The 17262-nt window shown below is 42.6% G+C and overlaps 1 protein-coding gene across 10 annotated transcripts in view; it reads right to left on the reverse strand.

The window, feature by feature from the left end:
- The window catches only part of mctp1a (multiple C2 domains, transmembrane 1a), a 197432-nt gene that overhangs the window by 64755 nt on the left and 115415 nt on the right, over positions 1 to 17262 (reverse strand). For all 10 annotated transcript variants that reach the window (XR_015936135.1, XM_088630700.1, XM_088630701.1 and 7 more), the window contains 5 exons: positions 16668 to 16770; positions 14966 to 15068; positions 14515 to 14616; positions 13994 to 14068; positions 11001 to 11120 (listed from right to left, as the gene is read on the reverse strand). Coding sequence is in view for 9 of the 10 variants with exons in the window: in XM_088630700.1 (XP_088486826.1) it covers positions 11001 to 11120; positions 13994 to 14068; positions 14515 to 14616; positions 14966 to 15068; positions 16668 to 16770 (503 nt within the window). In the remaining variant the exon portion in view is untranslated. The remainder of the gene's footprint in view (positions 1 to 11000; positions 11121 to 13993; positions 14069 to 14514; positions 14617 to 14965; positions 15069 to 16667; positions 16771 to 17262) is intronic.

Here is a 17262-nt window from a genome sequence, read left to right on the forward strand (position 1 = left end):
AGTATACATAATTTATATTTTATTTATAAAGCATACATGTGCTACATGTCCTATGCATAGCTCAGATGTACAGCAAATATATACTGTATACATGGAAAGCAAAAAAAATGTGATTCTCAATAGATTATCTAAGGAAGGAAAACAGAATCAATTTGTCTTGATTTTAACTAACATTTTTACAACTTTTTTTCATTTGTTCGATTTTATATTTACATTACTTTTTTTGAATGACCTTTAAGGCACCTGCAGAGGAATTCCCCAGGGCTTTGCGTGTATATACTCATATATATACATACAGTATATATTGATTTATAGATCATGTCTGTGGCCAGCCTATTGTAGTTTTATACCAACTGCACTGAAACAAACACAAGCCACCCTGGACTACCACAAAAAAGAAGCACAGGTGACTATTTTAAATGTGATCATTTTCTCACATACCTGTATAGTATTTAGAAAAAAACCAATTATTTTTTTCTGTATTCCTCTCCCACAAAACAAAAAAAACCCTCCACAATCTCCACAGTCAGAATAACCACTGATCGCGTGTCACACTTTTATGCAATAAATTATAAAAACATATATCTCACCATTCCAGGGGTAAAAAATACTACACAAAGCACCTGCTCACTGTTCATTGTTTTATCTTTTGTTTAATCATCAATAAAAGCTTTTAAAATTACTCCAGTAAATACTTTACTTATACAGTACATTTTTATACTTACTCTCTAATTTATTTTCCCTATTTGAAATGTTGATAGACCATAAGAAATTATTTCAACAAATGTATTTTTTTTATCTTAGTTTAACCTTAAAAACAGAAATTTCAAATCATGTTTCTGGTTTTAAAGATGTTTCTGAACAAGAAAATATTTTTTTAAAATAGATTTCCCAAGATTCAATTTCAGTTTCACACAAATTTGTTTCTTAAATGCTAAACTTGTAAACACATTTTGTGCAATAAAATGTAAAACAATTGTTATAATAATTTCTTAAAATAACTTTAAATAATAAATAACTTTAAATCTACTTTAGAAGAAAGAGAGTTTAAACTTACCAGTACTTTCTTAATATATATTTTTTTCAATTTGGCTATAATAATACCTTTGATTCCTTAGGAGAGGGCTTAGGGAATATAAGCATATCAAAATGAAGTTAAAAGTAACATGCTAAATTTTGTGGAACAAATATTTCATTTTTAATATTTTTTGTATCTTTATGAAGCCTACAGTTATTAATTATTTGTTGGCAACACAACATGTAAGGGACAGTACAACAACAACAACAAAAAATAAACAGTCCGGATGATACATTGAGAAGACATTTTTACCAAATAAATTCCATACATAAGCAGATGGTTTTACAGAAACCCTCGTTTAAATTGCTTGCTGAGTGTGCTCGGATTTCAAGCGGTTCATACCTTTGCAAAGCTTACTGAGAATTCAGTGGTGTGGTAGTGCCCCCTACTGGCTTGTTTTAAGAACTGTTCCAGGAACTAGGTCCAGTTTCTCCTGAATCATTTTACAGCTTAATATGCAGTTATGATCTAAGCATAATTTTTCAAAATATTAACATAAATCCTGATTACTATTTCCACTTCAGAGTATTTGTCTTTGATGTTGAGAAGAAGCCCATCAGTACCAGTGCAACAACTCACCCTGAGTGCTAACCATGTCCCTTTCAATGAAATGTTACAAACCCAGTTATTAAAATATAAATCCAATACTAAGGTAAGACGTTGTCTATTTTGTACGCATCTTTACCACATATAATGAAACATGAGTTTGTCACCCCCTCATCTCTTAGAATCATAGAAACCTGTTCCTTCTGTTTTTAAGACTGAAACCAAAATGTTTTTTTTAATGCAATTTTCACACATGGAAACCGATCCTAAACAAGTCATTTCTTTGAAAGCTAGATATGTGTTTCCAGACAAGAACTTCAGAGTGACTGTCCTGTATTCTGCAGCACTATTGCTCTAGAGTTTGGTTGAAGTTGTGCTACTCCCCGGCCTTTCACAGAAACAGAAACCCTGAGAGTCACATCACCCCCAGGAAGGTGAAAGCCAGGTTCTCACCATGCTGTGAGTAAGGCTAAGGTCTCAAGCTGTAACGGTACACTTCCACAGAAACCCGCAGTGAAAACGGACGCTTATTGTTCAAGCTCAGAATTCTCTGAAGTTTGAAGTTGAAAGGTTGGGGGGTTAGGTTAGTCACCACAGGAGATCTGCTCAAAGGGGAGATACCACTTCAGAGCCATCCCCCAGACTTGTGAGAACGAGGTTTTCCAAAACAAGGTCCAGCATTCTTCGATTTTATTACAGAGCCTTGAGGTTTCAAGATATGAGTGACATATATATGTATAGAAAGAGATGCTTTCCCTTTTCAAAAGGTGGAATTTAGTCCAACACAAAACAGGTGATAGGCACTCCGATTTCAGCTGGAGTAGCTCCCTTGTCTGTGTTATACCACTGATAAGAGTCCTACTTCAGAAACATAAAGGCCACATATCCTTTCCCTGTTCCAAACAAACCCCTTTTTACTCTCCCTTCCTGCTCCAAACAATGTGCAGTCTATTTGCACTCACTCAGGACTCAATTACAGATAAAGTTACAGCAAATTTGTTTGCTAAAAAAAGCCGTAAGCCCTACGCTCCCAGGAGTAATAACAACCTTGTCTTTCATTCATATCTAGAACTGGCGTAATTTTCCCCCAGAAACAAACACCACTTCCTGCCACAATGGGCCTGTTCTTCAGAAGCTGAATGAGAGCAGGTCTCAGTTTGCAGGTGTTCAGGTATAAAGGTAAAGAGACTATTTGACCCTCGTCCGTCTCTAGATGTGGTAGGTAACTTCAGTCCCTTGCCTCCTATCACCACCACCAGCGGAGAGGCCACAGTTAGCAATTCTGAATCGGTGGGGCGAGTTTGAGGGAGTTAATTATTTATATCGATGCTATCTGGGAGTGCTAATGTCTAAACCGCGGCTTCTGGAAAGATGATGATCATGAGAAGATGACAATGGAACCGGGAAGGTAGTTTCACTACTGAATAGGAACAACAGACTTCTGTTGTGCGCTGAGCTTGAGTGTGTGTACACACAACACACTGCAAAAGTTCATCCGACGAACTCTGGGATACAACTGGGCAGAGGATAAGCTAATTACATGAAAATGATTATAAAATCAACGGACTTAATCTGTGCCTAATGCATCTGTTTTGCTCAATAACACATCGCGCTGAGGGGGGGTTGGGTGTACGAGGAAATCGCACCGAGAGATGAGCGCCAAGCCGTCCAGTTGCGAAGGTGATACCTCACAAAAACTGAAAAGCCGGGATGAAAAGCCGTCCCATTTTTCCATGTTGTTTGTGGGAGTGACGCCGCAGGACGACGGGAACTTCTTCTCCGTGCGCGTGTGAATTAAAACATGCTGCATCGCGGTTCTGCAGAAACCTGGTCATCCTGAATGCCCTTCGGCTAAGTGGTCACCCCCAGGGTCTCGGCCGTGCCTGGTCGCTGGTTTTCCTACCCCTAGCCCCACAGGCTGGCACCCGTAGGAGACCAGAGCTCCTTCAGCCTGTGGGTCACTGGGAGAGGGTGGGAGAGGTCCACAGCCTTGGTGCTGGGTATCCTGGATGATGGCCTTGTTACCCTGAAGTTACCCTGAAGACTGGGGACTTGGAATGGACCAGAGCTGGCTGTCTGGATTTTATTCCCAGTGACAGTGTCTGTGGCTTTGCCTGTAGAGCCTGTAAAGACCACCGCAAAGAACATACTTCTCAATCACAAATCTCTAAGCTCCACGAGGCTAACAAAAGAAAACAAATCAGGAACATGCGATATAACACAAGCTCTTTTAATTGAATATCTTTAAATGCTAAGGAGAGGCTTATCCCTCTGAAGCAGGATCTTCTTAATCCCACTCGTTGGCTTCAAATAAACTCTGCCACGCCCTTCCAGGGTACACCAAAGAGAGGGACAACCTTACTTGATTTCACCCGCTTGCGCAAAGATCCTTATTAAGAACACGCTCCCCCAGAGCAGACGCATATACAGAAATACAGCTTGGGTGCAAAACAAGAGCTTGGATGCTCAAAGAGGAAGAGCCCACTCCTCGATCTCTGATTATAAACCCTAAACTGAGAGGAAGAATGACAATCAAATAATCCTGCGCAATAGGAATTTCTACTAATTTCTACTAATTTAAAGCACTTGTCTATCGAACAGCCAGCGGACGAATGTTTTAAAGCGAATAAGAACAGATTAAATAACAACAACCTGTTAGAACAGAAAGTGTGCTTGGGAGTATCTGATTGAAACGATGAGTAGTCTGGGGTTGGGACTCAGACAACCGGACGTGACCAAACTACGCTGAGAGTCGTCTGCTGCCAGTGCTGTTTTCATCATCTGCTGTCGTCCAGAGCCGAAGCCCCCAGAACCTTAAACAGATGTCCCAGTAAGTAGCCGGTAAGAGCGCTCGAAACACGGCGCAGGCTGAGCCAACAAAAAAACACTCTGAAAGAGATGAAAGAAGGACCAGCAAAGGTGGAGGCAGGTGACATCTGAGGGGGAAATTACAACCAGCTTGATATGAGTAACATACAAGCATGGGATCTGCTGTATCAGGAAAAGCACCACAGTGCAGATGCAGACAGAAGCCATTAACAGGTGTTGTGTACGGTCTGTGCTAACCTACCAGTGAGACTTCCCTAAGGAGGCCGTACTGTACATGTACAGCCCAGCTCTCAGGACTGGCCCGTAGGCCGGAGAATATTGGGAGAGATGAGCCGGATGGGCCTTGGAATAAAAAGTGGGGATGAAAGTGCAGGCCGGTCTCAGTGGTTTTACCTTGAGTTACTACAAATGGCTGGCACAAGAGTACCGAGAAGAACAGGCCCGCTTCCCCTGTCGATACCACTTTCCAGTGGGTGTCAGGGGTTAGACAGAAAACGGGTTTTTATTCCAGTAAAAGGCGAACAATCTCATCAGCGCGGCTCACCTCTTGAAATGATATTCTTGCACCCAGTCACACTGTGGTCAAGAGCTACTTACACTATTTCTATAATACAAGACTGTAATGCATGAATCAACCACACTTGCCTTTTCCATTGTGCATTCTGATTAATTTATCAGATGTCAGAACACCCTGAAAAACAAGATCCCTTTTCTACTGCAAAGCAAGTTTTAAAAAGCAAACAGTAAGCGACTGGTTTTGAATATAGGATTTAATAAGCAATTTGTTGGCTGGTTTAATTTTACAGTTCAATAAAAAAACATTTTTTTGAAAAAAAAAATAATGATGATATCAATGCTTCATAACCAGCCTTGTTATTCAGTCTAATACGCAGCCTTTGTTACAGTAAGAAAACAGTTTTCTTTCTTAAGGAGAGGACTTATTATTCAGTAAGAGTAATTATGAATGGCACAGCAAGCACACGATGTGAATGTTAAGTAATTCCCCTGTTTTGCTCAGTTTAACACTAAAGACACCCAGGATGCAAAGCTTAGTAAACAGAAAGGTGGCCCCAAGAGCACTCCTTTTGTGACCCCAGTACCTCATGAGCAAAGTGGGGCTCCGGACTGGTGATTTCAAGATCACACTTTGCATTTAAACACAGCTTGCTGTACCCTCCACTTCTGTCAAAGAGTGAGTTTGGACATTGGATCTCTTTACAATTTATCTTTCGATTCTGCAAGAGAAAACCGCTCCGCCACCTCACTAAAGACAATCAAGCCATCGTGTCTTTACAAAGGAAGCCTGTCTTCCACTTTAAACCGTTACTACCACACATAACCAGGACCCAGAAGTGTTAGCCTCACTCAGCTTACACACTGCTAAGTCTAATTATACACAGATTCAACTACTGCTTCAGTTGTGCAGTGTTTCAAAGCATCCATGTGGGCTGCGTTGTACTGTAGCTATGATTATGTTCTTGCTATTTTATTTTAGCTCCTCTTCACGAAGGCTTCCTAAGGTGCTGTATTGATTGAGCATCTGCTAATGCAGGGAGGTAATGAGGGCTGTTACAGAGTCCAAGGAAAGGAACCCAGCCTGTGCTGTGGATTTCCCATATGAAACAGTGGCTGATGGAGATGAGGAGTGGTGAGGAAGGACAATGATTCTGCTAGAACCTCACAAACCGAGGACTCGCATCTCATCTGGGCTGTCAGAGTCAAGCCATCGGAGCAACACTTCTTAAAAGCCATTAGAATACAGAAAAAAGCCTTATTTCTAATTTCTAACTGTTTTTTATCCCCCCCCACTTCAAAGAATGCATTAAATTGAATTTAAATTCTTCCCTTTTTTGTGACTCTCCTGACATTTTTGTCTGGCATTTTCATTAATTTTTGCGACACGTGGAAAATGGAAGTGAAATGTTAACTGATCAATACAATTTCTCTCTCGTGTTGCAGAGGGGGTGTGACTCCCAAGGGACAGTGCGGCACTATAAAGAAATTAAAATGTGTAAAAATACCAAATGTTCCTGCTAAATGCTGAAGCACTTAAAACAACTGAAAAGGCTACAGCCAGACTAATGGACAGATTCTGCTGCAAATTATGCAGAATCACATTAAGGATTATAAGTTTGTCTTGTTATACAATCCACAGACTTATAAGCTAATAGAGTGTCCTTTTGATGATAGCTTAGTTGTCCAATTATGAATTTCTGCTTATTACAGAGTAGGAATGACAGCACTGGAGAATAGGACTTTTTAGAATGCAGCACCGTTGTCAACTACATAAAGGGAGGAACAGAGACAGAAAAAAAAGATTATTTATTATAGAACAGAACGGATTCACCCAGAATCAGCTTTAAAGTGGAAGGCGATCAAAGTGCTCTGCGCATTCGACATTTCATCCTGGAAAAACGAATTACAAATGTCAGGCAAGCATCGGGGAAGGTGAAGGGCATGGTGCCATGGTCCTACAACCAGAGCTAGCCAGGTCAGTGTCCCTGCTGCCCGGAACAGCTTTCCTGTTAGTTTCAACAGGCAACAGCTCCAACATTCCGTGACAAAATGTCCTTACTGGGGTGTCTTCTGGCTTCGATGTGCCTAGAATTCAGCAGACTGCACACTAAAGAAAAATACTCTACACCTTTCCTTCAAAAACTGCACTGGCTCCCTGTGAAAATTTAGAATGGACTTAAGTTAATAAATACTTTAGCTGCAAATTATCTTGAGAGTGTATTACATGTGTACAGTCTAGTTATTAATCTGAGATGTACAGTACTTATTCAGAACCTCTAAATCTACCAAAGACCAGACTCCACACACTGGGAGACAGAGTCTTCTCACTGTGCTGAAGACCAGACTCCACACACAGGAGACAGAGTCTTCTTACTGTGCTGAAGACCAGACTCCACACATAGGAGACAGATGCCCAAATCCATCAGAGACTCTGCTATCATCAACAATTCAAAAACACTTAGAAACCCATATTTCCACAAAAACATCCTCCTGGATTTTACAGAATTGGTTTGTTGAGGCTTTTGTTTTCCTACTGTAGTTGTGTCATATGTGTTATGTGTGTGCTCTTGTGCAAAGTCTGGTGAATGTTTAAAATGTCACCGTACAACATAGTACCAGCTCTCCTGCTCAATGCACCTACCTTTGTGGCACTGACTGACAGAGACCCAGTGCTCCTTTGTCAATAAGGTACCCAATAAAAAGAGGTTATTGGACATGTGAGCATTTAGACCAGGGCCACAATCAATAAGCAATCGTTGATACATTTATAAACTCCAGTGGGAAAACTCTATCCAGATGTCTCTCTTTTAAAAGGGATTTCATAAAGTAATTATTATCAGCAGCTGTTGAATTAGCACCGGTAGCAGCAGTGACTTCAGCATTCAGAAAATGAATGCAGCACAGACAATTACTGGCAGGCTGGCCTCATCTGTGCTCACAAAAATGCACTGTGAAGCAACTAGCAATGTAAGATAAGCATATTCTCTCACCTGCCTGAAGCACTACATCTAATAATCGGTTTGGGAAAGTGCTGCAGTACTGAGCTACACACCAGCGCCTTTAAGGGAGAACTGTTAAAAAGTCAAAAGGTTTTGGGGGATTACAGACAGAAAACAGGGTCTGGATGGAGAGTGAAATGATTGCAGAATTTCACATCTGAGTGCTGTTGGGTAGCTGTGTCAGGAATATTTAAACATGTGAGTGAGTTTCAATGTAGCAGAGTGAGAAAGTTCCCAGTGCAGTTCGTGAGTCTGTCTCCCTGCATCAGTACCACTACCAAGGCCAGGACTCGACTGCTCTCCCCGAGACCCACATCTGGGGCACCACTGCAGGAGAGCAAGCAGCTCCTCGAAGTGATTTCAGAAGAAGCCCAGTTCCTGAGCACTGTAGTGTGTAGAGCACAGGCTCTCCTGTGGACCTCTACAGCAACTCCAAAGATGCACCAGTATCAGAGCTACCGGGTCAAAACTCTCCAGAACACTGGTTCTCAGTCCTGGTTCTGGGGGATGGCTGTGTCTGCTGGTTTCAGTCCCAGCTGGGCCCTTAGCCACCAGGACTAACCGGTGCCTTAATTGGTTCGTTTGCAGGTTCAGACTTTTTTTTCTGCACTCCTTGGTGTCAAAAAGAGGTGGTGTCTAGTTCAAGAGCTTTATTTCAAAATATTTCAGCACATAGAACTTACTGTCTCTCCACAGCTTGCCAATTAAGAATTGTCTCCCTTTTTGTTCCCAGTCGACGATGAGCACACACAGGTGGGAACAACAATGCTACTGTATCAGACTCTTGCCGAGCTGGCTATAGTTCAGCTCACACACCTGAGTAAGGGCAATCCTGAAACCCACTCATTAACACACAGTTCATACCAAGTACAAGTCACATTCAGGTTTTTAAGAACTGTAAAATTATAATAAGGTCTGAGACGGAGATCTGAAATAAAGCAGCGTGTGATTTAGAGCTCAGCTGGACACAGGGGTTACCCGGGACCAGAACTGAGCGCCACTGTACTGGGGTACACATGGCCAGCAGTCTCAAGGCCCCAGCTGAAACAAACCCAGCAGACACATGTTTACTCAGGGTCTGACTGAGAACACTGCTCTAAAACTGAGACCTGTATCATGGGTATCATGGTTTGAGATAGACCCCAGAGTCATGGCAGTTATCTGTAAAAAATCTTAATTTTTTAAATTGGAGTACAATAAAAAACTGCACCATGAACATGGAAACACATGAAGCGATAGAAGACTGGACTGGTTTCGGACGCTCACCAGACTTAGTAGGACCGCCAGAAACTCTGTTCCCTCAACCCCAGCAGCATCAGCTGGTCTTTCAAAATGCAGCAAAACCTGCAATTTGTAATTTTGTAATTGTAAGACTATCTTACTTCTTCAACAGAGTCAATCATACACTCTTTGCAAGCAGTTTGATTTATTCCAGACATGATTTAGGGAACGTGATGTCATACCACTGGCGATGGAAGAGCTGAAATACACCTTGTGCTCTTTGGGGGCTGTTTTACACGGATTGGAAAGAACTGACAGACGCTGACAGTGAGGCAACTATCCCAACTTAGTCTTTAAGCAGCAACAAGCAGCAAAGTGTGGCTCTTTAAACTCTGTTGTCAATTAATGTGCTGTTGCTGATTTGGGAATTTTTCTGGTTTTTGGTTTATAGCACAAATCAATAAAACCGATCCTTCTGAGATGCTAAACAGAGTCATTTCCTCTTACAGGCAGTAGGTAAGGGTTAATCGGTCCTGATCCTGGACAGCTGAAGTCCTAGAAGGTTTTAGAGTTACAGTAACCTGCAATCATCAGTGTACGCTGTCATTTAACAGAAGTCCAGGAGAAGGTCAAATCATAATGCTGCACTTCTGCTCTCCTACATATAAAAACACACTTTGCTGGCTGCCCACAACTCTGCACTCTAGCCCCCCTCCTTCCCTCTCATTTTCACCCTTGCAGCTGCCTCCCTGCTTCATTCCTCATGTGTGAGAAAATATAATTCCTCCTCACCCAGGCGAGTTAATGTCAAAGTATTAAGTACGTTATCCCATCAGATTTGTCAGCTCATTTTCTCATTATCATTGGAATGTGACTATTGAAATGTTAACATGAACGACACGGTTTTTGATCCAATTGCAAGTTGAGAGTTCAGGGGTTTCCTGTTCTCTAGTGCTGGACGGAGTTCTTCGCACTCACTCCTCTGAGTGCTGGGATTGTGGTAATAGTGTTCCTCAGTTCTTTCTGGGCCTTAAAAGCACAACCTGTCTTTCTTCCCTCAGAAAGCCTTACGTGAGGGACCTTTTTCAACCCAGGCTTGAGAATCTCTCCACTGCCCGCCTGCACCTCTGCCACGTCCCTTCACTCCCTGGTCACAATACGCAGCTCCTTGGTCAAACGCCGCTGTCATTCCAACATGAGCGACTCGCTCGTCTGCATGTGACCTGGAACCAGAGTGTCTTCTGCTACATTCAAATCCTCTGCTGTACAGCTGTCAGTACCCCTGACAAATAGTTCCCATTATCATGCTACCACACTTTTATTCTAAAAATATAACGTATGAGATAACGTGAGAACTGCAATCCTTTGGGTAACCATCTATTTTCACTTTCAGATTCTCTGTTAAAGAGCTAATAGACAGACCTAGAAATATATATATATAAAATAAGCTGTGCTATTCGGGGACTGAAAGATATAGTCATACCAGACCAGAAAACACCGGACCGATGTTTAAAAGCTCATGTACTGTCTGCTATTTTATGTAGTGCTTTATCGAAACCCGTATGCCGTTACTTTGACTTTCTGAAACACATGCTTGTCTCTTACTCAGTTCAAGATTGCTTTACGGAGCCCAGTGACCGGTAGGCTGTGCATTCGGGGTTTCAATGATTATGAACTCTGGACGATGACAAGCGCTGCTCCACTGGGAGGCAGAGGTTCGGCTCGAGAGGAAACCAGCAATAAGGAGGGGTGGGGGTGGAGTGTTAATTCATTAGATAATTAGTTAACTGGACTGCAGACTGCAGGCCTACCAGAAAGGCAGCGAGGCTCCTCTGCGGCGACTCCCACTCGAAGCAGCTGTTGACGTAGCATCCGGCGCTCAGGAGAGCCACGACGCAGCGCTTCGCACGGTTGAAGTTACGGAGCAGCAGCTGCAAAGACACGAGGCGTCGGGGGGTGAGAGGAGCCTGCCACCCTGAGCTCCTGACCGGAGTACGGCCGCGAGCTCCTGACCGGAGTACGGCGCGAGCTCCTGACTGCACCACGGCCGCGAGCTCCTGACAGGAGTATGGCCGCGAGCTCCTGACTGGAGTACGGCGCGAGCTCCTGACTGGAGTACGGCCGCGAGCTCCTGACTGCAACACGGCCGCGAGCTCCTGACCGGAGTACGGCCGCGAGCTGCTGACCGGAGTACGGCGCGAGCTCCTGACCGGAGTACGGCAGCGAGCTCCTGACCGGAGTACGGCGCGAGCTCCTGACCGGAGTACGGCGCGAGCTCCTGACCGGAGTACGGCCGCGAGCTCCTGACTGCAACACGGCCGCGAGCTCCTGACCGGAGTATGGCCGCGAGCTCCTGACTGGAGTACGGCGCGAGCTCCTGACCGGAGTACGGCCGCGAGCTCCTGACCGGAGTAAGGCGCGAGCTCCTGACCGGAGTATGGCCGCGAGCTCCTGACCGGAGTAGGGCCACGAGCTCCTGACCGGAGTACGGCCGCGAGCTGCTGACCGGAGTACGGCCCGAGCTGCTGACCGGAGTACGGCGCGAGCTCCTGACCGGAGTACGGCCGCGAGCTGCTGACCGGAGTACGGCCGCGAGCTCCTGACCGGAGTACGGCAGCGAGCTCCTGACCGGAGTACGGCCGCGAGCTGCTGACCGGGACAAGGAGATCCTCCCAGCAGCCTGACGCCCTCGGAGAAACGCTCTCTTCCGAGAGGCCCAGCTGGGGAAGAGCTCCAGAGGCCCGGGCAGTATGGGAAACTGGATCAGGAAACTGGTAAACAATTCCCAGATGGATCCGCCAGTGATCTCCAGGTCTGAACCTAATTGGTGGTATTTCAGCTCTTGCCCTCCCACACTCTGACAGAGACAGGCCCGTCCCTCTGCTCTCAGGAACACAGGCAAGCTGGCAGGACACAGCTGGGCGAAACTGAGTCCTTGGGGCTGGGATTCAGGAAGGCAATGCAGGTCTTCCGAAACAATCCTATTCTCCTTTGACAAAATAGATGTGGATAACTTACCACGGTGGAATACGTTTTCCGAAAAAGGACCCTCACGCATGACTAACCTTTTTAAGACTAGGCAACTAGAATTTATGTTGTCACAACGCAGCTGAGGAACTCGTTCAGTTCAAGCTCAGGCATGACTCACTTCATCTTGACATCAAGATGAATTTCAAATGCAGGCCTTAAAATGCAGGGTGGAAAAATTTGTAACTGCACGTATAAAATACTCCAGTTGAATTTTCTTGCCATTTAGCACAATTGGGTACTTTGTTGCAAATCGCTTTTGTGTGCAGTTCCTGTCCTCTTAGTGCAGATTAAAAAGAAGGCTTGATTGATTTTACAGCATAACTAAAAAAGTTGTTTCATACTATTAGCACTTTCTCTGCTGTAATTGGGATACACTGAGAATCACAGAGAATTTTTACAAGAGGGCAGGAAGTTGAGAGAAAGACCATGCACCCAAGAAACCTAGCAGTACGCCCTCGTTTTAACTAATTTGACCGATTAACGAATAGTCGGGACGAGGTGTACGTTATTGCCAACTGTACATAAAAGCACGTTGAGGCACGACTGACGCTTTTTCACCTCAAAAACACACAATTACAGTATATGATAATATACATATCTATGTATATAATGACATACTATATACTATATATACAGTATGCTTTCTAGATTTGACTTTTTTTAACAATTGCAATCAATACATTTAATGACATTTGCTCCTGTGCCTTTTTATCATAAATATATAAGCTCTTTCTTTCACGTGTCTAAAACTTTATATATAAAATTTCTGAAAGCATAACTAACCCAAACAATACACGTCGTAAACAACTGACCTACCCCTATAGGGCACCATCAATATTCCTGATTTTAAACCTACTGTATGATGAATCTCATTTTCACTGTGTTTTAATCTGTGCATCCCCCAGTTATTGAGAGGAAAGTCAGGTATTTCTGCTTTTTCAGACAAAAATCCTCTTTAGCAGACTTTGTCCAAGAAATCCGATGTCTGCGAAAATGAAGTCCGTTAAACTGTGATAGTTAAACTGTGATAGTGAATCCCTGCCTTGTCCCTAGACCACCACTGAAATCAGACACAAGGGGCTTTGAGCTGCACTTTGTAACACATGTTGTAATAATTGGAAGGAAAGTTTATTTGGTTTGCTACAGACGAATTACAGAGGAAAACATCAGTGCTGAGACATGGCAGTGTAAGACATAATAAACCTGAAAATGTTGTTTTTTGTAGGAGTTCAAAAAACGAGCACTTAAGAAACTAAAGAGCACAAAATAAATTTGCAAGCAGTCCCTCCTACAATCTCACAGAATTTGCGACATTGTTAATCTAGCATTAGAAATCACCATTTTTGTTACCAAAGCACAAAAACAAATGCAGAGTCACACACAAAATATTGCAAGAGTCTGCGCAGGGCCCAGCAGCCCCTCACAAAGAGCTGCAGAATACGGCTGTTTTTGTCCAAACAACGTTTTTGTGTCTCATTTGGACCACCTCTTCAATCCAGCTCTTTGTTGCTGGAGCGCATTCACTCCGGCGACAATGAACTGGGGCTTCGGCAGCCTCGCTGAAAACCAGTAGGCCGGCCTCTCTTCTGACAAGGCCATACTGGTGACAGCTTGACGTTTCTATTCACCCCCCACAAAAAAACGTTCACAGAGCGCTGCGCTCTCGCTGATGTCCCATGCCGCCCATCGCTTTGGGGCTTGATGTCTGTCACAAAAAATAAAGGGTTTGGGCCTTCATCCTACTGGCATTAAAGGACAATTAGTATAATAATACCTGTTTGGAGACTCTTGGCTCCTCCTCAATATACTTCTGTTCTATCGGTATTAAAGTTCTCAGACCAGCTTTTACCTGTAGGGATAAACGCACGAAGAGAAGTCAACACCGCGCTCGATGGGCTAAGGATCCACGAAACATATCTGCCGTGCCGATTTCGACAGGAAGGGTGTCGGCAGAGAAAGAGTGATCTCTCGCGGGGTTAATCTACGCATGTCATTATCAAAACCCGCATACGAATAAAACTAGCAAGTGTTTAATTAGCAGATGAATGAGCTGCCGTAGACACAGACACACACTGCGGCGCACACACAGGACCTGTCAGAGCCGGGCTCAGGACAGGGTGCTCAGCGCTCGCTCTTTCTCACAGCGTTTAAAAAGGGCCTGCAGAGCTGCAGGCATGACATGAGTCCCCTATAAATCGCAAATAAAGGCATGAGGGAGACGCTAGTCTTCAGTAATTAAAAAAACAAGACAGAAAGAAACAAGTGTGTGCGGGGGAGCCCGGGAAAAAGACTTACAGCATTGAAAATCACATCTATTTCCAGAAAGATGACCCCCTTTGTTGGCCCTGTCAGCTGCTTGTTTTTCAAGACGTAGGCTTTCCGTTCGCCGTTTTGAATCTGCGGGAGAAGGACATGACAGCCGTCTGTCTCGTACTCCCAACTGAATACACTCCCTCCGCGACCTCTGACCCCCAGCTGCTGAAACTGACAGAGAACCCAAAACAACTGTGGCAACTCTGACAAGTACCTGTTCATTACCAGGAGCAAGTCTGTCAAAGAGAAATTAACTATCCAGGGGAATCAGCATCGCTGGGTACATTAAGTGCTTCTTCTGTATTTTTTTCTTTGTGTTATGATTACAAATCTCGGTTGAAAAATGACAGACAAAGCCAGGATTTTTTTTTTCCCCGAAAGGGACATTTAAAAAAAAAAAGACAAAGAACTGCGCCATTCTCACAAGACTTACAGATAACAACGGGATGGCAATCTTGCCCAGAAAGTCAGCACTTCGATCTCTGTCTTCATCATAAACTGTCACTTCAAGGACCGAGTGGATGTCTTTAATGTTGCTGTTGAGTGAAGAATAACAAGTTGCAGAGTCATCTGCTTGGTGTCTTTGAAGCAACAATAAGAAGGATTCATTGCACAAACATTTGGAGAGCTGTTTCTGCACTTAAACAACTTTAAAACAGTGAAACATTTCAGAACCATTTCAGTAATCTCTAAGAGAGGATGGCAAATTGTGTTGAGGTATTTAACAAGTACGAGAAGGCCTTTATTACAAGACCATGCACAAAAATAAACTCTTTTATCTGCAGATACTCAGAGGCATGCAGCTTAATTGTACATGGTTTAAACCAGAAATAAACAAGTAAAAACTCTCATGCCGTTTTACCTGCTTTCTGAAACATGAAACAACATGAGCATACGCAGCACTGATGCTGAATAATGGGGAACAGGATTTAAGCAAGAGCATTTTTTTATTTATTTAGCTCTCAGTTAAAAGGAGCAGAAAAATGGATATGGAATTAGATACAAATAGAAAATACAATCTGTGTTATTTTTAAACAACATTTTTAATACTTTTAAGCATTCCAGGCATTAAGGGTAAGAAAAATACTAAAATCTTTATCTAAATAATAAATCTTGTATTACTCTCCATAGTGCATAATTTAATCTAAAAAAACACTAAGAATTTAAAAACATTGACAGAGACCATTCTAATAATAAAGTAAGTTGTTTAGACTCAATTTGCTAAATAAGATTTAACAACAGTAATTAGAATTCCATGAAAAAATAGGTCACAAAAGAAACACAAACATTGCAATTAAAAAAATCTATTTTTATATTTCCCCTGAATTCTAAAGAAACTTGTTTGAATAAAAAAAATCCACTTTCATTAATTGTAAGTGATCAAGATTAATATATTGATTCTGTTTGTAATTAACATTTAATTGAATCATTTTTAAATAAAATTGCAAAAAAAAACACACCGATAGTTGAGTGGAGACAGACTACAAGCCTGTAACCACAAGTTAACAGATAAGTTTTAAAAAAAGGAAAAAGAAGCATTTTATGTATTAATTCAGTCACAGTTCTATTCATAATCCAAGGGTTTTGTAGATTACATGGAAGCCGAGGTAATCTGAATATAATCTATTCACAATACATCATAAACTGTTTTCTAAACAATACAAATAAAATGAATGAGCAAATCAGAACTCGTCATTGATAATTACACACATCCTTACAACTATATTTATACATTCTAAATTCATCTCTACACCTTGTCTTTGGGAACTTTCGTTTTAGCCCAGAAATCTTTAAAGTCACCTTTAATTCTTCATATTCCTGTCCTCAGAGCCAATGCGTGGAGAGGTTTTTTTGCCGAAGAGATCAATAAAGTATTAGAATTCTCTCCGTACTTTAGCTAACCATAAATGTCAAAGTATTTCAGAAAATATGAATGATATTATTTGAGTATTCGAAATATGAACCAATTAATTAAAAAAGCGAAGCTGCTGATTTGCATGAGCTTAAAATTCAAGGGGCCTTGGCTTATGTATATTAAGACCTTTCGGTATGTTTAAATTGCATAGGAGCACATCACAGGAACAAGGCAGTGTCTGGACAGAAGCATCTACAGTTTGTAGCGTGGCTGCTCTTACAAAGTAAAAACCTTGTTCCACTCCGGGTTCAGATTCTTGTAGACCGTGTGAGTCTGCAGCCTGTCGTTACTGAGCTCCACCACACAGAATGGGTCACTTTTGCCTACAAGGGGAAACAGAGCAAAAGATAAAAGAGATGCATTAACTTTATCACAGAGTTTGCTTATTTACTCCTGCATTAATCCAGTGACCAGAAACAGGGAGACGCGAATGACTTCTTGCAGATAAACCGGCTGGGGAGCGCTGGAAGGAAGACAGCTACAACCTTCCCGATCTCTGACAAGACCATGGGTTAAGCCGGGATCTATTTTCATATTACAATATCATGGCCCAGAAACACGTGCTGTATCTCCTGTACTGTACGTACACAGTCACAAGAAGATAAAGTCTTCAGCTGCATAGCCCACAGCGCTACTCAGTGAAAATGCCATCTGTCCTTGGTGGAGTCATGCAGATTTTACTGTCAGAATTCTTAAGTGGACAACATTAAACAAGTAAAACAGGCGAAAGGATAAACCCTGGATGTTAGGTTTTTAATTTTGGTCGTTTTAAGTAAGGGACATAAGGCTGTTAGGGACTGATAGGCCAACACAGA

The sequence above is a fragment of the Lepisosteus platostomus genome, chromosome 4, assembly GCF_059453375.1.
Source record: "Lepisosteus platostomus isolate fLepPlt1 chromosome 4, fLepPlt1.hap1, whole genome shotgun sequence".
In the NCBI taxonomy this organism is placed as follows: domain Eukaryota; kingdom Metazoa; phylum Chordata; class Actinopteri; order Semionotiformes; family Lepisosteidae; genus Lepisosteus; species Lepisosteus platostomus.